Source organism: Apis florea, unplaced genomic scaffold (genome assembly GCF_048593485.1).
Source record: "Apis florea isolate Af1SG1 unplaced genomic scaffold, ASM4859348v1 contig_3571_pilon, whole genome shotgun sequence".
In the NCBI taxonomy this organism is placed as follows: Eukaryota; Metazoa; Arthropoda; class Insecta; order Hymenoptera; family Apidae; genus Apis; species Apis florea.
Genome location: NW_028256783.1, coordinates 356,436 through 381,714, shown reverse-complemented (window position 1 = coordinate 381,714; position 25,279 = coordinate 356,436). Strand labels below are relative to the sequence as shown.

Below are 25,279 nucleotides of genomic sequence, written 5' to 3'. Positions count from 1 at the left end.
TATATTTGCATTTACATTTTCAAGTATGATATCAGAAATGTTTGACAAAGACATTCATCCCCAATTATGCCAATGAGTCTTACGAAATAATAATTTTCATGGTTCAAAGTACCATGAACAAAGCCGTGCATTAATAAGCAAAATTAAAAGAAGAGATTGAGTTTTGCAAAAACATTTATAATAAAAGATAATGATTTTTGAGAAAAAATGATATTTTCTGATGAGTCTAAGTTTAATATTTTTAACTCAGATAGGCAAAATTATGTATGGAGAAAAAAAAAAAATAAAATAAGGAATTAGACATCCAAAATGTATATTTAACAGTAAAATACAGTAGTCATAGTATGAGACTGCATAGCAGCTAGTAGTAGGAACTTAATATATATGGCAATAGTTATAGTATTTATTAATGGAATATTCAATAAATACAAATTTCTAGATATTCTAAAGGACAATTTCAAAAATAGTGCCTATTGGAATTGTTGGAAGACTTCTATTTTCAATATAACAATTTTAAACATACAGCAAGGATTGTGAAAAAATGAATTATATACAATATACCTCATATATTAAATACTATATCACAGAGTCCAGATATAAATCCCATTGAAAATTTATGGGCTGAAATAAGCAAAAAATTAAATAAATTTCAAATATCTTCAAAGCAGATGCTTAAAGAAAAAATTATAGAAATATGGAATTTCATCGATTGTAATTTTATAAAATCATTGGTTCACAATATGGAACATTGACTGAGACAAATTATTATCAAAGATGGTTCAATAATATATTAATGTTAAATAATACTGTATATAAAGCGTTTGAATACTTTTGTAATCTATTAGTGGTGCATGTTTATAATAAATGTATTATAATTATTGCATAAATTGCTGAATTATCTTCAAATTTTGCTGACATAATCTTGAGATTTCCTTTCTATTATACATCTCTCATTATCTTAAACAAGTTTCTTTAACATATATAACATATATGTGTTAAATAAGTTTCTTTAACATATATTTTGTTCATCAAAAATTGTAAATGTAAGCATTCGAATACTTTCATTACCCACTATATATATTCTATATGTATAGAATATTCAATTTATAAGTATAAATTATTTATAATATTATATAAAAAATGGATTCAAACAGGAATTGAATGGTTTTAGTGAAACAATTTTTCTGTAACATTTTATGGTCATCAAATGTAATCGTAATTTTATTACATTAATCAAAAATTTAATATATAATTGTATAATTTAAATTTTGTTAAAAAACTTATTATATAATAATAAAATTATTATATATATAATAATAATAAACTTATTATATAAAAAATAAGAAATATATGAAGCTGTTCTCGCTTTTTTTTTTATCTTTTATATATTAAATCTCACAACAAAATTACTACTTATTATTCATCCGAAAAACTAATTACATCATATTATATCCTCTTTGAAGCCATTTAATTCTTATTTGAACTGAATACAATAATAATACAGAATATTTTACATATAATTTATATTGTAGATTAAAATTAGACATATCACTTACCCTTTCACTTGACAAAAATTTATTATAAAATTTATTATTAAAGTAAAAATCTATTATAATCATTTTGATATTACGAATATATTTTATTCACAGTATTTAAGTATATGTACAAATAAATCATAAATCACATATATCCGCATCCATTGAAAATAAAACATAATATATTGTAATAGCATATAATTTCTTTTTTATAAATTTTTAGTTTTATTTTACAAATTTTAATATAATGTATTGTATTGAATATACATATGCACACATAATATAACAAGTATTATAAAGAATTTTTCGCGAAATTCTTAAAATTGAAACAATCTGATTAAATAAATGCATTGTATCTAATTATAAAATGTTCATTCCATCGATATTGTATTACACAAAAAATGCAATTATTTTTAACATTACCATTAATATAATTTGTATTCAATCTTGTAATTTTTGTTTTTTGCTTGTAATTAAAAATCCATATTTTGTAAAAAATTATGTTGAACTTTTTGTATAATGTATAATACATTCTTTGGATAACGGTTTCTTTAAGATCAATCAGGTATATACACCATAATTATATGTTATAATAAAATGATAACAACATGTCAGATAAAAAGCAGCAAAACCATTTGTACATTAGTTTGTAATTTTTTAGTTTTAAAGTAGATTATAATTTTTTAAGACTAAATGCTGCCTAATAATCATTAAGTTATGATAAATTTTTTTCTTTTTTTAATAGTTATTATTGTAACGATATTAAAAAATTATATATTAATAATAAAATCAAAAATTTACTATTGATTATATTATATATTATATATATATATATATATATAATTCGGTTGAAAACATTAATTGTCATTAAATTGAATAGAATATTCAATAATTATTTTAAATAAAATATAAATTTATAAATGAATTTCGTAAAACATTTTCACACGATATTATTCAACATATATGCGAGCATACATGCACATGTATATTTATGCATATACATATTTTTATGTTTATAAATTGTAATAATAATTATTGCTTTTCAAACAGAAAAAAGATACACAAAGCATATAGGAAATGATTTAAATGAATTGATTTGAAATATATGATATAGAATAATTATTTTTTAAAATAATTGCTTGGAATGAATAAAATGAATGGTTATTTAGAAACATATTTGAATTATTCAGAAAGAAAACTTTAAATTATTTTCATGAAAAAAGTAATCATTTGATTGTTTTTTTCTTTTTTTTGTTTTCTTTCTTTTTCTCTCATTTTACATTTTTTATATTTTAAACAATTTTATCCAATCCCAATAGTTTACAACAGCTACACCTCATATTTAAATATAAACAGAGATATACAACATATAATACAAAGTCAAAAACAGCATTTTCAATTTCTGCATTTTCAATTTGTTTCTCATATTTTTTCTTACGATTATGAAATATTTTGTGATTTTTGTAATAGAAATAAAAAATTCATTAAATACGCAAAAGTTATGTATCAATTTATGATGTAGTAAATATTTTGGTTCCTTCTGGTAAAATTACTTCTTCGCCGACATCGGTAAGAGTGACTGTAAGAGGGAGAATTAAAGGCATTAATATCTCCTGATGCTGCATAACTGTTTGTTGAGCAGTGACTGGTTCAGGTTGCCTAGTAATAGTAATTGTTTTAATATTTTGAGCCTTTACTATTTGTCCTTGTCCAAGTGTGGCCTGTTGTAGCACTCTTTGTTGATTTTGAGCTGGTTGCACTTGCGTGATTAATGTTTGAGTACGATTCTGATTTTGAACAAAATTTTGTTTGCACCTTTTACTATGAGCGTAACGACTTCCGTTGTTATTGAATCGTCGGTCACAGGTAGGACAGGCATAAGGTCTTTGACCAGTATGAATAAAAACGTGTTCTTTAAGCGATTTAAGACGGCGAAAATTTTTTGGACAATATTTACAATGATATTTAGCTTCGCCTGTATGTGAAGTTAAATGATTAGCAAGGGTATCAGCTCTAGCAAATGCTCGTGAACAATATTGACAAATATATGGTCGTTCCTGGGTATGTGTTCTCATATGCATTTTTAAATAGGCGTTCGTTGTAAACGGTCGTGAACAAACTTCGCAAACATATGGTTTTATGCCATTATGGGCTCTAAGGTGTGCAATTAACGTTGTCGATTGTGTGAAACTTTTGGAACAAATCTCGCAAAGAAATCTTTTCGAGCTATCAGTTTCTTTGTTTTTTTTAAATGTTCGATCATGCTTTGATAAATGATTTGTTAATTGTTCTTCTTTAATGAAACGCTTTGTACAACGTGTACATTTATATGGTTTAATCATATTATGTTTTGCTACATGTATTTTTAAATGTTCTCTTCTATAAAATTTTTTTGGACATATATCACATAAATACTTTTTTCCTTCGTGAACTTGAATATGTCGTAAAAGTCCTTTTCTTGATGTATATTGTTTGTTACATTCTGTACACTCCAAACCTACAATATCGGTTCTTCTCTTCCTTCCAATTTTTTCACCTGATTTTTTCTCCTCGGGTCGCGGTTCAATATCTCTTAAGTCTTCCTCTGTAAGAATACCCTCTGTAACATGTTTTGCTCTATGTTCTCGCAAAATCTCGTTGTTTTCGAAAGTATCTCCACAGATATTACATTTTCTTACTTGATCAGGATTCTTCTCAGAACATTTATCATAATGAGCTTTTAATTTGTCTTTACGGTAGAATTTGACATTACAAATATCGCATTCGAAATTTGGTTCTTCGTGCAACAATTGGTGACGTAACAATGATTTTTTTGTGCTATATCGTTTTTTACATTTTGCGCATTCATGATTATCCATTGGCCAATCTAAACCACTTTCGAAATCTGAATCGTAATCATCTTTGTTTTCACTATGATCTATCTCTTCATTAGAACAATCCTTTTGTCGTTCTTTTTTTTCTGTTGATTGCTTTTGTTTTTCCAATTTTATGCCTCGTTGCTCGTCTTTCACATGTTGTTCCATATGTTTTGTTAATGATTGCTTTGAATTACATTTTTTATTACAACTTGCACATTCCAATTCTTTTTTATAATTATGTCTCTTTTGCGAAAAAATTTCTCGTTTATTCCGATTATTATCTGTAGAATGAGCACGATTTATTCTATCATTATTTTCTTCTTCATCATAATCTTCCAAGCCATCTTCAGTTTTAATTTTATCGATAATTTTTTGTGCAGCTTTCGCAGCAACTCTTTTAATACGTTTATTAGGATCATATTCTTGTCCGTGAAGGAAAGTTTTATGATTTGTAGCTATAAGATGATTACGTAATGTAAGTTCATTACCGAATGTTTTATTACATTGTGTACATTTGTAAGTTTTTATACGTTCATGTTGTTCCATATGTTTCTGCAATAGATCCTTTGTTGCAAATTGTTGACAACACATCTTGCAATTATAGTTGGTTCCAGAATGATGATGAATCTCCATGCTTCTAAATAACATGATACTTTGTCAGAATGATATGAATTTATAAATGATTCTTTTGCAATACTTACAAAATCTTATTTCCTACCTACCTGTCGTTTTTTTTTGAAGTATTATTTTCAATTTCTGGCAAAACTGATTCATTTTCTATTCCGCAATTCTTTTCCTCAGTTTCTTTATCCATTGTTTCATAATTGTTTGCTTCATTATTGATCGAATTTTTTGTATCCATTTCGAGTTCCTGTTCAGTTAACACACCTTCAATAACGTGTTTCGTTCGATGATTCCTTAATTTTTCTAGCGAATCAAATTCTTCTTCGCATATACTGCATTTAAGAACAGTATGCGACATTGTATGTTTTCGTAAACTACGTTTCGTATAAAATTTCTCTGTGCATCTATCACATGTAAATGTTTTTATACGAATACTGCGATTCTCTATCATTTGATTATCATAGTCATCATCATCATCGTCATCATCGTCATCGTCATCATTATTTTTATTATTGTTATTATTATTATTGTTTCCACAGTCATTACTACTAACTCTTTTAGTTTTATTCTTTTCATCTTCCTTTCTATGGACATCTTGATCCTGCTCTTCTATTCCTTCTCTTTCTATTTCTCTAACAATGTTTTCTTTTTTTTGTTTGGCCTTTTTTCGATATTCTATATCCGAATATCGTCGTGTATCTTCATAATCATCAAAATCTAAACTGTGTTCATCTTCATGGAATGATATTTCTAAGGGCATTGATTCATCTTTTCCCTCTTCTTTCTCTCTTTCATGTTTCTTTAAATGTTTACTGAACGAAATTATATATATATATTGTTTGCCACAATAGGGACACTTGTTCGATCTTTTACCTGATGGAGGCGATTTTGCAAGATTGTAAATGTTCTTTTGTGATGTATCTGGTAGTTTTTTCAAAGACAAAGCTTTTCGAACTTCTTCGTGAGAATGCATATGCTCTTTCAATATGTTCTTTGACAAGAATTCTTTATCGCACAAATAACACAGAAAAAAAATTTTTTCTGATTGATCTAAAGATTTTTTTAATCTTGAGGTTAAATTTAAATTTTCAAAATAATTTTCTTCATCAGAATCTCGTTTTGTTTCGATGTTTCGTCGAACTAATTTACGTTTGCTTCTTCTAGTTTCATTTTGACTCTGAGATTCTATTTCTGCTTTAATGTCTGTATTTGTAATATCAGATTTTTCTCCTTCATCATCTCTTTCTTGTTTTGTTGCATCTGCCGCTTTTACCAACAAATTTACATATTCTGTACAATTCTCGCGTTGAAATGATTCCTCAGAATTAGTAAGTTGATGATGTTGTTGTAATTCTTGTTGATTTGCATCAGATAATACACATTTTTGTTGTAATATATAATCATGTTCTACTGTTGAAATATTTTCAAGACAATCGCTATCTCTGTTTTCATGTTTTAATATTTCTTCATTTTTGGGAGTGTTTGTGATAATTTTAATATCTTCTTCTTCATGATTCATGCAATCTTCTGTTGTCTGTTCTGTAGTAATCGTTTGATCAATTACTTCTTCCATTACCGTGTTAGAATTCTGTTCTGGGAAACATAAAAGATTTATTAATAATAGAAATGGAAATTTTGATCTTTTACTGGATCTTTATTTACCTGTCATAGATTGTTCTTGTTCATCTAATTTTTCTGTCTGCAACAAAGTTAATTGATTCTTCAAAAGCGATGATTTCTCTTCTCGAGATATTGATGTAAGTGTATCGGTGCTTTGATAATCATTTTCCACATGTATTTCTTCTATATTTTCATTTTGTTCTCCTGCTTCTAAATGTACTTCAACTTCATTAAAAAATAATTCTTCTTTCATATTCATAGTAACAAATTTTTCTCTGAGAACTGTGTCCGCTTGCTCCACTTGTAATTTAAACTCATACGCAGATTCAAGTCTATCTGCACACATCCAACATACACGCGTTGGTAAACCGTCTCCGGGTAATATCTAAAACATCCAAATTACATGAATAATTCTTGTTAAAATAATTGATTATATACAAGATATATTTTTTATTGCGGTAAAAAAATGAGAATAATAACACAAAGCATATTTGTATAATTTATATATATATATATATGTATATTATATATATATATATATATATATATATATATATATATATATATATAAATGTTAAATATAATAGAAACAGACAGAAAATTAAAAAACAAAATGGACAACTATAAATAGTAAATGATCTTTCAATTTTCATATTTCTTTTATTTATTTTTTCTTTTAAAAGTGAGATGAACTATGCATCTAAAGTCGGGCGTGTTACATACTTTATCTTACGATTTATACTATATCATATAACCTCTACATTACATGTCTAACCTTAACATTAGCGAAACTCATTGCTTTTGCTGATAGGGATGCAACCTCACTTTCCAAAAACAAGTCTCGCATTACCACATTGCCAAGAAGACAAACGCGACATATTTCCACCGTCGACACAGTGCCCTCTTCGTTTTGTGACGGATCAGAGGTATTTATTTCCACGGCGTCCATGTTTTGTTTAGTGGACTGACTGGCCCGTGCTGCTTCCCGCAGTCCACAGTCTGCAGTCCACAATTTCCTGATTTCTCGCTTCCTCCAGACTACTACTATTTGTTATCTTTGTTCAGCTTTATTTTCAATTATCTTTCAAAATCACTGACTACGAATGAATTGTTTAATGTATCTTCTAATATCTTTAATAATATATTACTGTGATAGTTCATCAAATTCCTTTTTTATATTTTTTATCATATTATATTATATATAATTTATTTTAATTTATTATTACAATATATATTTTATATCATTTTCTGCTATGTATATATATATATATATATATATATATATATATATATATATATATATATATATATATTTTAAAAATTCAAACTATGTTTTAAATCATTTTTTAAATATTTCGATCAATGAAATATTTGTTAGTCTTGATAACCATAGAATCATAAATATATATATTAATTGTGATAAACTTTATTATTTAGTTATTTTATTATTTTAGTTATTATATTTCCTAATATTTCTAGTATATAAGTGATTATTATCAATAATAATGGAATATTAATGAATATTAGATTATAGATTAGATGTTCTATTTATATTCGTATTTATTAATAGTAAAATAAAAAAAAAATAACCTAGATTACAGTAATAGCTTTAAAGATAAAAATATTATTTTATTACTACATTTTTAATATTAATATTAAACATGAATTTAGATCAATCAAAAATAAAAATAAAATATTAAATAATAAATGAAAACAAATGTTGAACTTTTAATTTGGAGTATTAGTTTTTGGATTTTTTGAAAACTTATAGATTTTGATAGAATTCAAAAATTATAATTTCAATTTTGGAATTCAGTGATTCAAATATTTGCAAATTTTTGCATTTTGGCATTTTTATATGACGCCATGTTAGATTTTAATTCAATCCGATTGGGCGATAAAAACATAAAAAATGTGTTTCAAATTATTTTTTAGTTAAAAAATTCTCTGATATTGTGTTGTTTTTTTTTTTATAAAATTTATTTGGATAATAAAAGTTTTCACATGTTAATAAAAATTATCACATGTTAAATTTAAATTAAATTTAAATCTCTTAAAATTAAAAAGAAATTAAAATTAAAAAGAAATTCAAATTGCATTATATATATTTTTGATCGAATTCAAATAGAATTATGTATTTACATGAGCGATCGATGACCAGAAGTTAAAATCTAATCCAATATAATATTTAATAATATAGATAATATAATATCTAATAATATAACATCAATATAACAAAAGATAACATCATGATAATTAAATATAATTATATATAAATATAAATATAATTATATAATTAAATATAAGGAAAATCTTATTATACGATGTATGTGTTTATTATATAAATAAATATTTACAAAATATATTTTTATATTTAAATAAATATTTATATATTATAATATTAATTGAAAAATCATATGAAATTTTTTAATTGAAAACTTATTTAAATTTGGCGCGTGCTGATACTTTTATTTTTCTATTGGTTTGGATAAAAATGGTATCATGTAATTCGCAACATTCGTATATAAATGTGAAACTGCAAGTAAAACTGCTAATTGTAACGCGTTGAATTTTGATAATTAAGATATTATTTTTAGACATCAAAATTTGTAAAAAAAACATTTAAAAAATGCAAAAATTTTAATATCTTTTCTAAAGTTCAGCTATCTAAATTTAATTTTCTTTTTTCTTTGCTTATCTAAGTGTTGAATCATAAAAAATGATCATAAATTATTTTCTAATACAATTTTTTTAAATTTTCTTATTTTAAAATATCAATTTGATTTATTTATTTTAAACAAAGTTATTATAATTTGATTTTTTTAGTAACTTTGGTATTAAACTAGGGAGAGTACTATAAAATGAATCATCGTAAGATGCGCGCGCATATAGATTCGTCGTTTTCTACGCGTTACAGACTCAAGTCAGATTTTAGATCTTTTGAAAGACATAAATGTTGACTGACGTTTCGAAACAACAACAAAAAGAATCAGTTTGTATCATTTAATTAATATTGCAAAGTGAATATTTTTATATTTTTTTGAATGCACAAAATATTGAATCATTTAAGAAGAATCGCAAATTTCTTTCATATATTTTTGGTGAGTTCTCTATAAATAGAAAAGTCTTCCAGAAAAGGTAGTGATATAATTAAATTGTGATATTAATATGTATATAACTATTATATACGTACCATACGCGCGCGCGCACACACATATACACATATCCAGAACGTTTGATATTTTTTTGGCAAAACTGCAGAAGTGTAATCTAAAAGAAAATAAGAAAAAAATGTTATTAAAATTTGTTTTTAAATGTTTCGTTACAAATAAAATAAGCAAATATTGAATGTGACCTGAATATACATATTTAGCAGATTTGATATTAGAGAATAAAATTGATTGTGTTTACTTTATACTTACATAATATTTCTTAATTTGTAAAAAATCCTTAAAATATTTAAATTATCATTTAAAAAATGATCATCTTCAAGTTTGATATCGATAATGTAGAATATATTATAATTCGAGTTTAATTTTTTTATTGTATCTCAATTGAGTTATTAATTTAAATTAATTTTTGATGTATATTTATTTTTATACTATATACTTTTTATTTTAAAACTCCTTTAAATAAAAATTAAATAATAATCTAGAAAGCCAGGTAATTAGTCAATTTAAGATATGACGATTTGCTAATTTTGTAACAAAGCATTTATAGACAAATTTCATATACAATTTTTTCTTATTTTTGAATATTGTTTAAAGACATTAGGAATTAATTGAAATGAATTTTATAAATATTATAGAGATAGAAAATGGAAATATGAAATCTCAACATTAATAATTTATACATTCGAAAAATATGGATTCTAATTATTACATAGATATGATACAGTGTAACCGTCAATTGTTTCGTAAGATAGTATTTAAAATCATTTAAGCTTAAAACTCACGAAACATCTAGATATTTTATAAAAAATAATTTTTGTATATTTTTGCAAAGTCACTGAAATGCAAATTTATTTAATTATTTTTTTACATTGTTTATATATCATAACATTATCTTATTTTTTATTGAATAGTGAATATAATTAATTTTATATAATTAATTTTAGTGAATATAATTAATTTTATATAATTAATTCTAGTGAATATAATTAAGTTTAGTAAATAATATAACATCTATTATATATCTTCTTCTTATATTCAAAATGAGAATGAGATTTCGTATTATTATAAAATTTATTTTTAACATCTCTATTAAATCTAATTTTATTTTATTGAAATATTAGTACTAATCAAAAGTACATTTTTATTTTTATTTCTAAATAAAATTCTTGCAATTTTATCGATCACAAAATATGTGTATATATATATATATATATAAATATATATAAACACACATACACGTGCGCGCGTGCATATGCAAATATTATATATATATATATAATATTTATTTATAATATTTATTATTTATAATATATATATATTTTTTTTTTACAAATATTTTTTTAAAATAATAATTGTATTTATGTCATGAAAATATTATTGAAATTTGAAATATTAAATAATTTTATATACATTATATCAAGCATTATTTTCTATTAATATAATAAATAGAAAGAATAGTAAAATATTTAATTGTATATGTAATATCATATTGCAATATTTAGTATTTCGCGAGTTAATTCGAAATTAAGATTGAAATTACTAAGATAAAAGGAATGAAAAATATATATTTAGAAATATGCTTAAAATAAAACCAAAAAAATCCTAAATTAAATAACTTCCAGCAAGAGAGATACTAGTTTTAATTATTATGTTGAATCATAATATTTTCCAGGATTCTATGAAATATTTTGTTAATTTTTTTAAAATGTAATTTATATTTTTTTAGCAAAACTATGGAGAATGAACAACGACATTATGAATTAAGAAGTGGAAGTAGATCTCGTTCTAGAACTCCTTTGATACAAAGCAGCACTTTAATTGAACCAGAGACTATAGAATATCATTATGATTTAAGAAGTCAAAGTCGGGAGAGATCTTATACTCCTGGAGAAATTGCAAATAGTAAAAAATCTGGTTTTAAAATTTCGTATGTTGTATATATAATATTAAAAATATTGATTATTATAGTGAAAGAATATATAAATTTAAATATATTTTAGATATTGTTACATAATTATCATTTTGATTTTGCAATAGATCCAGTAATTGCAGCAAAACAAATGACCAAGAAATTACAATAGAAAAAAAAAAGAAGTCACAATTGAAACATTAGAACATGAATCTAAACAATTTGAAAATTCTTCTATTAATATAAAGAAAGGAGAATGTCGATCTAAACAACAAAAAGCAAAAGAACAAGTATTTGTAAATGGTCAAACTGACAATAAAGAAGATTTATTTGGATATAAAAAAAAAAAAGCCCATAAATCTACTTTTCTTCATAGAACTCTTACTAGTGATTATTCTTCAGAGGAAACAGAACAAGAAGAATCAGATAAATCATATTCTGCACATGAAATTTATAAAAAAGCTGGTGATTGGTGGAAGTATGTATAATAGAATTATTAAAATTTAATTAACTTATTCATTTTTTAAATATAAATAAAATTTATATTTTTTTTTATCAATTTTACAATATTTATTTTATTCTATATTAAAATCATTAATGCTATAAGTATATATATATAATACTAATAAATACTGAATATTTTGAAAAATAATAATCTTTTTTTCTTTTATTTCAAGCTTTATATATACTATATATATACTAATTTATATATATAATTTATATATTATATAATATATAATTTTATGTATATTTATAATCATTAGCAACAAAGATTTAATATGATTTTTCTTGACTATATGTAGAATATGTTTCATGTAAAGTGCTTTTTAATTAAATAGTTAAGAATGTTTTTAATATGATTCTATGATATTACGATGATGATTGAATTTCAATCATATTATATTATATTTATGTGAATATTTGATATAATGATTGGATTCAAATCATATTTGATATCTTATACAATGTTTTGTGATTGTAGAAACAGTTTAGATTTTTCTAATATTTATAACTGATTTTTACATGTTCTTTTTCTTTTTATAAATCTCATTATAATTATTTTTTTCTGTTCATATTGATTATAAATATTGGCTAGTTTTTTGGTAAATTTTTTCTTACGTTATTAGTTTTTTTAGTTTATAATCTGTTAAATTCTTTTTTTACTATTATAAATTATATTTTTATTGTTGTAATTTGTGAATATATTATTAATGAAGTTGATATAGGCTTGTATTATTTGTTTTTTTTTTGGTGTATTATTTTTTTGTATATTTTATTGTGTATGATGTTTATAGAACTCATAAAATCGATATAAATAATAGAACATTGGAGATTAATTTTATGTAGCAGAAGACTTTAAGAATAATAGGTTGTGGCAAAGAGTGTTGTTTTCTATTGCTGTTGTTGATAATAAGAAATCTTGGCCAGTTCTTAATGCATCAATATAATTTTATTGTAATTTATGTATTTATTTATTCAAATTTATGAATTCAGTTTTGCATTCTATGCTGGTTTTTTTCGTTTTTCAGGTATTTTGCCAGATGAGTGTTTGTTTTTGGGGTTTTTATAGTTCAAGGTATTATATTTCTGTGATTTCTTTCAATGATATATTTGGTATTGATATAATTTTGTTTAAAAAGATTTTGTTATAGAATAGTGCTGGCAGCTTTGGTTATTTAGTTATTTAATATACTTATATATGTATAAGTATGTGTATTTATTTGAGAATATTATTGTATGTAGACTTGTCTGTGATGAGGATTTCATTATGATAAATGATTGAAGAGTTTTTCTTTTTTCTTGTTGTTTCTTTAGCTTCATATTTGGACTTATATAGCTTTCTATAGGTAGTAATCTCAATGCCGTATTTTGAATGGATTTAATTATTTTAAATATATTAGGTTTTGTTGAATTATAAATTATTGAACCATAATTTAATCTATTTTTCATCAGTTTTTATTAGGATTTTTAAATTAACTCTCTATTGATATATTAAGATTTTATAATGTTTATTTTTGGAAGGTATTTTTTTTTTTTTAACTTTAAATGTGGAATTTTGTTAGCTTTTTAGCCAAAGATTAAGTTATCAATGTTTTTTATTTCAATATTTTCATATAGAATTTTAATGGATTTGGTTATTGTTTATATTTTGTTATTTAAAATAATACACTAGATCTTTCAATAGAAACATTTAAATCCTGATTTTTTTTATTATATCAAAAGTTCATTTAGATTTGATTATAAAAGTTCTGTGATTAAATTTTTCTTCTAAAACAAATTATCTATGAACAAGTTTCTTTAGACTGAAAAAATTATATTTTTTTTATTATTATTTTTAATTCTTAATAGAAACAATTAACCAAATTTTGTGATCCAGTAACTTTTTAGAGACTAGATTTAAGAGTTCCATTTATTTTGATTTGCATATATCTATTTATGAAGAAATTTTTTTATAAAATTAAGCATATGTTTATTTACTATATAATAAATATATCAATAATCTTTGCTTTTTCAATCAAAGTATGTATTTATGTATATATTTCTATTTTAACAAGCTATTTAATTTTTATGAAAATATTGTTTCAATATTAATAAGAATGTTTGTGATTAAGTAATATCATTGAAATTCGTATTGAATGTTAAAATATTATTGAATTCTAAAAGTCATTTTAATAGATTCTTAATAATTTTTTCTAAAAATTTATACATGCAATTGATTAAAATAATCAATTTATAATTTTCAGGTTTTCATGTTTATTGTTATTAAATTTTGGTACTGATACAACTTTTGCTTTCTTCTATTTCTCTAGAAAACAATTTATTCTGAAAATTGTTTATATAAAAGTATATTTAGTATGTTATCTGCTCTTGGAAAAGTAAGAATTTTTTATTGTTTGCAGGATAGATATTAGATTTTCTAAGATTATATCTAAGATTATATCTGCTTTTAAAATAGAATCTATTATTTAATACTTAATATTTTCCATCCATTGTTTATTTTTAATTTAATGACTTTATATTGTTTATAGAAAAAGATGGATCATGATTTGAATTCTTTGGAAGATTATAAAGATATTTGCTATCTTTTGAATTTGTTATATATTTGTATTTTTTATTGCCTAAATCAAAAAATTGAATTTCTATGTTAAATGGTTTTTCATTTATGCTTTTAATTTCTATAACATATATATATATATATATATATATATTGGAATTTATTATAATGAATATGATACTTTTTATATATCATTATTAATATTATATTAAATGTTAGATTCAAAAATTAAAATCCAAATTAAGATCTCATAATTTATTGAAATTTAATTCTGATAATGCGTTTTGGGAACTTATTCAATATTTATTATAATTAGATTAATTTCTCATTGTATGTAATATCGAATATGTCGTTATAATTCTCTATTTATTATTATCTCTAAAAGCGCATTTAATTGTGTATTATTTTTATTTATTGTATTGATTTATTATATTGAATATTTTTAATTTTTTTTATCAGTGTATTTCCGAAAACGGACTACACCTATTCCGAAACTTCTAAGTGTCGTTATGAAATAGCACCAGGTATATTAGCAATGCCTAATATGTCACGACGCTCTATTCATTCAAATGTGAAAGGTTCTAATCAATTTTTATATGATCCATCTAAGAGTGGTACAAAAACAAAAAATGTCGAAGAAAAAGAAGGAACAAAAGTAGAAAATTATACAGTAAGTAATATAATTATAAAATATAATTATAAAATAATATTATTATATATAATATAATTATAATTATAAAATAAATAATAATTATAATAATTATAAATAAAATAATAATTCCAACGTCCATGTGATATAATTCTAACAATATTTTAATTCCAAAAATGTTTTAACAATATTAATAACATTAACATAATATTAATATTAATCTATTTTTAATTATATTTTATTTCTATTTTTTATAGCCTATCAGGGATGAATTTTATGGAGCACATATGCCAAGTTTAGATTCAAAATCTAAAATCCAATATACAAAAATGCATGTAGAACAATATTGTAGTCACCGACAAATAATTTATGCAAAATCTAATAATTCGAGAAACTGGGAATCAAGGTTTGTGATTTATTTTAAATCTGCATATATGATAAATATAATTAATAACATAAATTATTTTTGATGGCATATAAAACTAAGGATATTTTATTATTTCTATTAAAAATATATTTTTTTTAGGCAATTATTATATTCTGATCTACCATCAAAACATATAAATTTTCAGAAATGTGATGTTACATCTTCTCTTGATTCTGATGCTGAATTAGAAGAAACAATTCCAAAGAATTATAGCCAGAAAAATAAAATAACACAACAATTCATGAGTTTTATATCAATTATGGTTCTATGGTTCAATAAATTTCTTGAGTTTTTAAAACTTAAAACAGTTAAGAGAAGAGAATATTATGCCACTTATGAATATCAAAGATATGGTATAGTTCACTAATATATTATGTTATATAAAAATTATATCAAAGCAATAGCTTTGTTTATAATAAATACAATATAATAATATAAAATAAATAATTTATTAATAATTTAAATAATTAAAATAATTAATTTTGTTTAATTGCAGAATCGAAATTGTTCAAAATCTGGAAATATATTGATCATTCTTTACAGTATGTTTATTTTTTTATGGTCAAAATGCTTTTATTTGATTCATGGTTACTAAGCCGTATATTTAGTATCAGAAATTGGATTCATCAAAAAAGTCTAAAAGTTTTTTGGATTGCCTTATTGCTATTGCTTCTTCTTACTGGTAAATTTTTATAATTGTTAAGTTATTGTAAGAGATTCGCCAATTAAGAAATCCGTGTCTTCATATCGATATTTGTTTATATTTTTTTTCTTTTTTTTTTTAATACTTTATTTATGAATTATTTTATATCGAATCGATTACTTTTTGATCTTAATATGGACAATTTTTTTCTAAACGAAATATAATGTATATGACATGAAATCAAGAAAAAAGGAAAGTCATTATTTTCCTGAATTCAAATTTGTTTAAGAAACATGAACTTTGAATTCTACGATTTTTATCAATTCCTATTAAACGAATTTTTATTTCTGAATTATCTCTGTAACTATTTATTAAGTTTTTTTTTCTTTTAATTTTAAAAATTCAATATCTAAATATATTTTTTTTTATTTTGAATTAATCTTTTAATATTGAAAATTATAAAATAAATTTTTATTTTGTAAATTTTATAAATTGGAAAAGATTGAAGATAAAAAAGATTAAAAAAAAAATATGACATATATATTTCTTGAAATTTTAACTACAAGATGAATTTTTATGATGGAATTTTTAAAATATTGTTATCTGTTAAAATATAATAAGTACATTATACATTTTATTATTATGTTCAATAGTCATTTATATATATATATATATATAAAATTTTATTGATCACTCTTTGTCTATAATAGTTTTTGTGATAATCAGATTGATATGTATTAGTTTACTTGCTTGTTTATTATTTATAAAAATTATTACTTGATAGATGAGATAAACTATTAAATAATAATCTTTCTCTATTAGAAAAAAATTAAAGTTAGTAATAAGTAAAAAGAATAGATAGAATGGATCTTTGTATAAAAGGAATTTGAAATTTATATATTGTGTTAAAACAACTATTTTTATCACATGAAAAAGTTATGTAAAACTTTATATATTATATATTATATATAAAACTTATGTAAAACTTGTTCATATAATATTTAATGTAATTATATTATTAACGTAAAGTACCATTAATAAAAAATAAATGATAAAATCTTTTGATGTATTTAAAAAACTATTAAATGCAAGTAATGATGAAACGTGGCATATCGATATGTTAATAATTCATAGCCAACAATTAATTTTAAAAATTTCATCATAAATTAAAATTCATTTCGTAATTGAAATTTCAGTATATATTTCAGTATATATTCAGAATATAGTATATTTTTTTTGTATATTTTTGTATATTTTTAATCTTTAATCTTTTCGATAAAATTTGCAAAATAAAAATTTGTTTATAATTTTCAATATTAAAAGAAATATCTTTAAACAATTTTTAAAATAAAAAAAAATAATTTGATCCGATAAATAATTATAGAGAAAATTCAAAAATACAAATCAATTTTGAAAATTGACAAAAATTGTAAGATTCAATGCTTTATATTTTTTAAACAAATTCGAAACAAAGAAAAATGTTTTCTTTTCCTGTCTTCTTGATTTGTATCATATATTTCAGTTAAAAAAAAATCGATATAAAGAATAAAAAATAATCGATTTAATATGGAATGATTTTTATTATATTCATCCACAAGATCGAGTTTTTTGCCTTGGCATCTTCGGGAAGACCGGTGAAACCTATCCTGGCGTTTCTTTTTCTTTTTGTTTCAGGAACTTACATCGTGCAAAATCAGTCCTTTATCTGTCTGGATTCTCTGCACAATATTCCCTATGATGTCACTGAGACGAGCTATCGCATCTTTAATGATATTATCAGTTTAACATCTTTTCGAAGCGATTTATTTATTGAATATATAAAAGTGTTTAAAAATTTATCAATATATTTTATGCCCGGTATGAACGTGTCTTTACCCGAGATGCCTTAGCATTGGTTAGAATTTAATCTAATAATTAGGTATACTTTTTATTTCTGAAAAACTTTTTCATTTGCTGGTTCTTATTTATTTTATGTAACTTATAGCAACATGGAATTTGTTTTATGTATATATATTTGGACATTTTGCAAAGGAGGGAAGAGAGAAGTGCAAATTTTAGAAGTCAAAATATAAAAATTGATATACTGTTGTTTGAAGTTTATTTATTAAATTATAAGAGTGAGATAATTTTATCTTTATCTCATTTCATGTAACAAAAATTGCTTATAATGTATTAATTTAATAAATAAACTTTGAGAAACATTTTTATTTATCAACTTTTGTGTTTATTTTGAATTCTAAAATTGAGTTTTCAGAAGTTACAAAAATGTATTATGTTTGTTATTTATATATGTTGTTTATTTTATATTATATTTGTAAAAATCAATTATTGATTTTTTTTTTAAATTTGTCTAACTATTAATGTAAAATTTATTATTATTTAAAATACAAGCGATAAATGTTATATTAATGTTGAAAAATACTATGTTATATCGGATATATTTTATATAAATTTCAATAATAGTCAGTAGATATTCTTTAAGATAAATATAAACGAAATAAATAATAATAATGATATCGAACTATTATTTTTACATATAATCGGTGCTGTGGTATCTATAAGATCACGTTCAACGGATGTATAACGCGTTTAGAAATTACGTCAAATTACATGGACATTTATATGCACGTTATTGTACGTCGTGTTTTCCTAATTGAAATAGGAATTATACGTTTTAATATAACTGATTATATCGACATATTCTGACATTGCAAAACATATCGCATATAATGAGCAAAATATACAATATGATGTAATGTTTACAATATTATATAATATGAATGAAAATAATTTAATTAAAAATGTTTGGTACAAAAAAATTTAAAAATAGCATATAAAATGTTCATCTAATCAAGATCCTAATTTGATAGAGAAAACGCGACATGCAGCATAATAAAATACTTATATAGTTCTGATTAAATATAGATATTTATAATATTGTAATTTTTTATATATAAAACAAATTAATGAATGAAATCAATATTTAAATTTAATGGGAGAAGGATAGAAGAGAGTAAAATTATTTTATTGGTAATTGAAAAATTGAAATATTCGCATTTTTTAAGGAGTATGGACTTAATCTCTATATCTTGATATCATCAAAATGGTGAGTCTCTTTGTCTATCCTTCTCTCAATAATTGTAGCAAATTATAAATAAAAATAAAGAACATATTATTTTTATATTTCAGGTAGCTGGTATTTAATACATCTCTTAAGATTATTTCCTGTAACCAAAGTTATTACACAATATTTTGGATCTGAATTAGTTGTAAGTGATAAACAATTGTTTTTAAAGGAGGAAATGTTTGAAAAAAATAATTTTCAATCGATTATTGAAAAATTATATAATAAAATTAACAATTTAGAAGATCAAACTATGGAAAAACCTGTAAGAGTTTTCATTGACTTTTATTTTCAATAGAAAAAACTTTTTTTAATTACTGTTATTGATTAATCATTTTTATACAGGATCAATTTTCTGATATAATACAAGCGCTTCAGTGGTTAAAAACATATGCTTGGTCACAATATGATGTAAGTTTATACGAATTAGTATTGTAATATATATAATATCGATTGGTATATATTTCTTTTTTCAGAATGAAATATTATTTTTGGAAAAGAAATTAAAAGAATATAAATTAGATGATATATATGCCCAAATTCATATTATTAAATCGCAATTGGAAAAGTTGAATAAATTTTATTCAGAATTAAAATGCTGTAATACACATATGAATTACATTACTAATAAAGAATTGGAAAAACATATTGAAATGATCTTAATTGATCATGCTGATATTTTAATATCGAAAATAGAAAAAATTAAAGGTACTTGATTTCTTAGTTATCAAAGTAATAACTTAAAAATATTTATTCTTTTTATTTGCGTAATAAAATATAGCAGGAATAGATTGGAGGAATAATTCCTTTTTACAGATCAAGACAAATCATGGATTGCTAGTAATAATTTTATAACAGATGACCGTGTGCGTGAAATAGTTAAAGAAGCTATAAAGATATATGATGCGGATAAAACGGGCCGCGTTGACTATGCTTTAGAATCTGCTGGTAAATTTATATCAATTAATCAAATAACTATTTGAATTATAATATCTATTTTTATTAATAGGCGGTCAAATTATTAGTACACGTTGTACACAAAAATATGATATTAAAACTAGGGCATTCAAAGTATTGGCTTTTTTTACACTTTATCATGAAAATAATAATCCTCGTACTGTAATACAAGGAAATCCAATACAACCGGGTACTTGCTGGGCATTTCAAGGTTTTCCAGGATATTTATTAATTAAGTTACGTAGTTCTATTTACGTTACTGGATTTACGGTTGAACATGCATCAAAATCGATATTGCCCAATGGTGAAATGAGAAGTGCTCCTAGAAAATTTAATGTCTGGGTAAGTATGTTAATATTTTTATATATAAAGATATACAATTTAAATTAATATTTTCATTGCAGGGTTTTCTTGATGAAAATGATTCTGAACCAGTATTATTCGGCGATTACGAATTTGTAGGTTCGGATAATAATTTACAATATTTTCCAGTTAAAGTGAGTTGCATTCTTAATATAAGAATTTTATATATATAATATAATATAGATCATCCTGAAAATAATCGCATTTTAAATCTCATTTTAAATATCACAAAAATCATATTTTTAATTTCATACAATCATAATTATATAGTATATATATTTATAAATATAAATTGTATTATATTTATAAAATATATTTATAAATATAATAAATATATATTTATAAATAGTTTTCATATTATTTAAAAAAAGAATAAAAGTTAACATTTTAGGATAAAAAGATTATAAGAGATTATGAATAATATGAAATAAAAGTTCAAGATCGTTTGAAAATCGCAAAATATTACTAAGAAGATTAGTTTAAAATTGTTTTTAATTCATAATTAAATTAGATTGTTTTATATCATCTTTGTATATTAGAAACATTATCATGAATTTTTCATATAATATATAATTATATAAACATATAAATATATAACATATTTTTACTTATTATATTTAGATTACGGAAAAATATTTAGATTTATATTTAGATTTGGAAAAATATAAAATTAAACAAATAATGAAAAATATGATTCATGAAATTTAAACGGAATATCAAAATAGTTATTTTAAATAATTTTCAAAATAGTTGAAAAGTTGTATAGCAAATTTCAGAATGATCGAATTTTATAATACAATTTTTTTTTAAGATATATTTTAATATAAATAATATTTTTAAATGTAGAATACAGCAATTAAAACGCCATATGAATATGTGGAACTAAGGGTGCATAGTAATCATGGCCAACTTGAATACACATGTTTATACAGATTTCGCGTTCATGGAAAATCTGTCTAAGTTGTTTTTTACTAAAAGTTTAAAAACTTTTGAAAATTTTATATAAGAAGTACAAAGAGTAGTACAAGAATATGTGAGATTAATTAAGAAGAGATTAGAAAGGAAAAAGAAAGAAAGATATATTGCATGTTGATACGTGCCTTCAATTATTCTTCGATATAATAATAACCGTTATGATAGAAAAAAATTTATTTTGTAACTCATATAACTCAAAATTATATATAAAAAGAGTAAACTTCCATACACATAAAGATTTTATTGAAAATTTAATTTATTAGAATAAATTTACGATAAAAATCTTCTATATCGTTACGGTATATAAATTTGTCATAAATATATACTATTAATACAAACTTAAATTTAATGATTTAATACGTAATAAATTAAATATACATGTAAATAATAAATATTATCTTAATAAGATAATATCGATAAAATCTCTACATGTATGGCATGTCATCTAATAAAATGAACGTAAGTTACCATTATATATTAGCATATACTATAGACAATGTATTATCATATATAGGAATATTTATGGAGGCTTGATTTTAGAAATTAAAACGATTCATACAGAAATATCGATTGCGGCTTATTTATTAAGTTATAAGTTATAAGTCAAAATTTTCGTTAAATAAATCAAGAACAAAATACTAGAAGAATATAAATATAAAAAATAAAATTTCATTTTATTCATATGATTCTGTTAGACAAGCATGTTCACAAAATTAAGTTGTTCATATACTAGAAGTCAATCCAGTTATAATTTTTCATTCAATTATTAAGAGTTCAAGAAAATATTCTCGAAAAAGTTTTCTTTAAAATGTATTAAATATTATAAATTTAGAAACAATTTTGAAAATTTAATAACTTTCTTAATGAATGTGTTTAATGAATTAATTTTTTATTTATTTTGTATCATACATTCAATATACATTTCTATTGTAAAGATATTTATATAAATGAAATAACACTTGACAGTAGTTTAAATAATAGAAATTCAGTTAGAATTTAAATATAAAATTTTATTTATATAAACAGAATTCCACTATGGAATGAAATATTTTTTTGTTATATCATTTATTATGTCTCCACCTTATTTTATTTAACATAAGCTTTAATTTCTTATAATTTAATAAATAAATCTCAACTGATTTTTGTATATATCTTTGAATTTGTTTTAGTCTTTATAATTAATTCTCCAAAGCTCATTAACATCTGTAACATATATAAATTACTATACATAGACAATACAGTGCCTAAAGATTCATATAAAAATTCAATTACTTAATCATATTCCTTCTTTATATTGTTGCAGTCTTTACAATTAATTCTCCAAAGCTCATTAACATCTTGTATATATAAATTACTATACATAGATAATACAGTGCCTAAAGATTCATATAAAAATTCAATTACTTAATCATATTCCTTCTTTATATTTATGTATTTGTCGTAGTTTTATCATTAAGCACAAATGTATAATAATTTTTTGATGAAATATAGATAGGAATAAAAAAAAAATGTCACTTTGCTCGGCGACTTAAATATTATCCAAAGTTTAATACTATTACATTTGTAATATTATTCAAGTATAAAATTTACGCGACAATACAAATTGTAAACGAGAAAAATTGTAAATATTAACTTAAAATACTTTTGCAGTATTTATACAATAACTTTAATTGTATATATTAATATCTTATAAAAATTAAATAACATATTTAATTAGCACACATATATGGTATATTATATAAAGCATTAGAATTTATAATGGTTTCAGTTGTTTTAATTGAAACCATTTAGATATCAATTAAATTACTTTTTTTTTTCTTAATCATATAAAACTTCATATCTATCATATAAAACTATTTAAAGAATATAAAATTTAGCAAAAGAAAGATATCTTAAATGAAATCTATTTTCATTTTTTTTTAATAAAATGGTATTAATTTTTTGTTATTTAAATAGTTTGTTATTTAAAATAACATTTATTTCAAATATTTTTTTATTTTATATAGTTAAGAAATTATATAATAAATATTTTTCTCTAAAAACATTGAAATATTATAAAAATAAAAATAATTTTATAAATCATTTTATTAAATCTTTTATATTCTATGATTATATTTTATTATTTAAAAAAAACTATAAAATAATATATAAAAATCTAAATAATCTAATCTATTCAATATGAATAATATTTATGCTGTCTTAATTTTCATTATCTATTTCTTTAGATTTCTTTAATTATAGCTACAGTTATCTAAATATAAAAAACATTTTTTTTTATTATTAAATTTTTAATAAAAATCTAAAAATACAAAAGAAAAATAATTTTTTTCTAAAGTAATTTCTTAATTTTTTATTTTTCAAATGATAATTGATTTATCCAAATTAATTTAATAGTTATAAATGCAATATAAGTTCATATCTATAAAATTTTAACAAAACTTGTTTATAAACTTTTAAGTGATATATGTATATACATATGCATTATATTATATATGCATAAAATAATATAAAATATAGTTTTGCAAGTTATAAAATTATTTACGAAAAAAAAGCTATTTTATATATATTACCTATTTTCTTTTTTTTCAAATATAATAAAATATAGTTTTTTAAATATAATAAAATATTTTTTTTTACTATTTTTTTTATTATTTTTTTACTTTTTATCATACTTTTTATCATACATTATTCTTTATCAAGAAGGTAAGTAGCCATATACAATGAGTAATGAAAATATTCGAACGCTTACATTTACGATCTTTGATGAACGAAATATATATGTTAAAGGAAATTATTTAAGATAATGAGAGATATAGTAAGAGGGAAATCTCAAGATTATGTCAGCAAAATTTGAAAATGATTCACCAATTTTTGTAGTAATTATAATACATTTATTACAAACACGCATCGTTTGTAGGTTATAAAAATATTCGAACGCTTCATATATACAATATTATTTAACATATAATATTTTGTTGGATCATCTTTGATGGTAATAATTTGTCTCGATCGACGTTCCATATTACGTACCAGTGATTTTGTAAAATTATAATTGATAGAATTCCATATTTCTATAATTTTTTCTTTAAGAATCTACTTTGAAGATATTTGAAGTTTAAATTTTTTGCCTATTTCAGCCCATAAATTTTCGATGGGATTTATATCTGGACTCTGTGGTGGAGTATTTAACATATGGAGTATATTGTATAGAATTCTTTCACGATTCGCGCTTTAGAATCATTGTCCTATTGAAAGTAAAAGTTTTCTAACAATCTCAATTTTTGGGCACTATCTTTGAGATTGTTCTTTAAAATATGTAGATATTTATATTTATCAAATATTCCATTAATAAATATTACATTTCCTG

The 25,279-nt window shown here is 22.0% G+C and overlaps 2 protein-coding genes across 5 annotated transcripts; one reads left to right on the top strand and one right to left on the bottom strand.

The window, feature by feature from the left end:
• Window positions 1-1,618: 1,618 nt before the first annotated feature.
• LOC100866567 (uncharacterized) lies at window positions 1,619-7,722 on the bottom strand. Of its 4 annotated transcripts, none has more exons than XM_003693411.3 (4): window positions 7,413-7,722; window positions 6,680-7,022; window positions 5,116-6,610; window positions 1,619-5,030 (listed from the first exon to the last, which is right to left on the bottom strand). In XM_003693411.3, the coding sequence occupies exons 1-4, from the start codon at window positions 7,584-7,586 to the stop codon at window positions 3,047-3,049; spliced, it is 3,996 nt and encodes a 1,331-aa protein (XP_003693459.2). In that variant the 5' UTR covers window positions 7,587-7,722; the 3' UTR covers window positions 1,619-3,046. The 4 variants fall into 4 exon arrangements, with proteins under 4 accessions (XP_003693459.2, XP_012341616.2, XP_031772195.2 ...); XM_012486162.2 differs by having other exon boundaries at window positions 1,619-5,027; XM_031916335.2 differs by lacking the exon at window positions 7,413-7,722 and adding an exon at window positions 7,361-7,381.
• A 1,811-nt stretch (window positions 7,723-9,533) lies between these two features.
• Window positions 9,534-23,633, top strand: LOC100866685 (uncharacterized). The gene is given in 15 exon segments (XM_031916339.2): window positions 9,534-9,775; window positions 11,537-11,737; window positions 11,848-11,885; window positions 11,888-12,197; window positions 15,234-15,444; window positions 15,681-15,829; window positions 15,950-16,203; window positions 16,347-16,532; window positions 19,683-19,882; window positions 19,963-20,028; window positions 20,094-20,325; window positions 20,434-20,565; window positions 20,627-20,916; window positions 20,979-21,071; window positions 21,784-23,633. Coding segments are annotated over 14 exon segments (2,469 nt in total). The 5' UTR covers window positions 9,534-9,775; window positions 11,537-11,543; the 3' UTR covers window positions 21,898-23,633.
• Window positions 23,634-25,279: the final 1,646 nt, after the last annotated feature.

What these genes read in the sequence shown, in the direction of transcription:
- LOC100866567 (XM_003693411.3), bottom strand. Translation starts at nt 7,586, where the DNA reads ATGGACGCCGTGGAAATAAATACCTCTGATCCGTCACAAAACGAAGAG. An exon ending in ACAAGAACAATCTATGACAG is followed by an intron (nt 6,611 to 6,679) that starts GTAAATAAAGAT and finishes TATGTTTCCCAG; the next exon opens with AACAGAATTCTAACACGGTA. An exon ending in ACTTCAAAAAAAAACGACAG is followed by an intron (nt 5,031 to 5,115) that starts GTAGGTAGGAAA and finishes CATGTTATTTAG; the next exon opens with AAGCATGGAGATTCATCATC.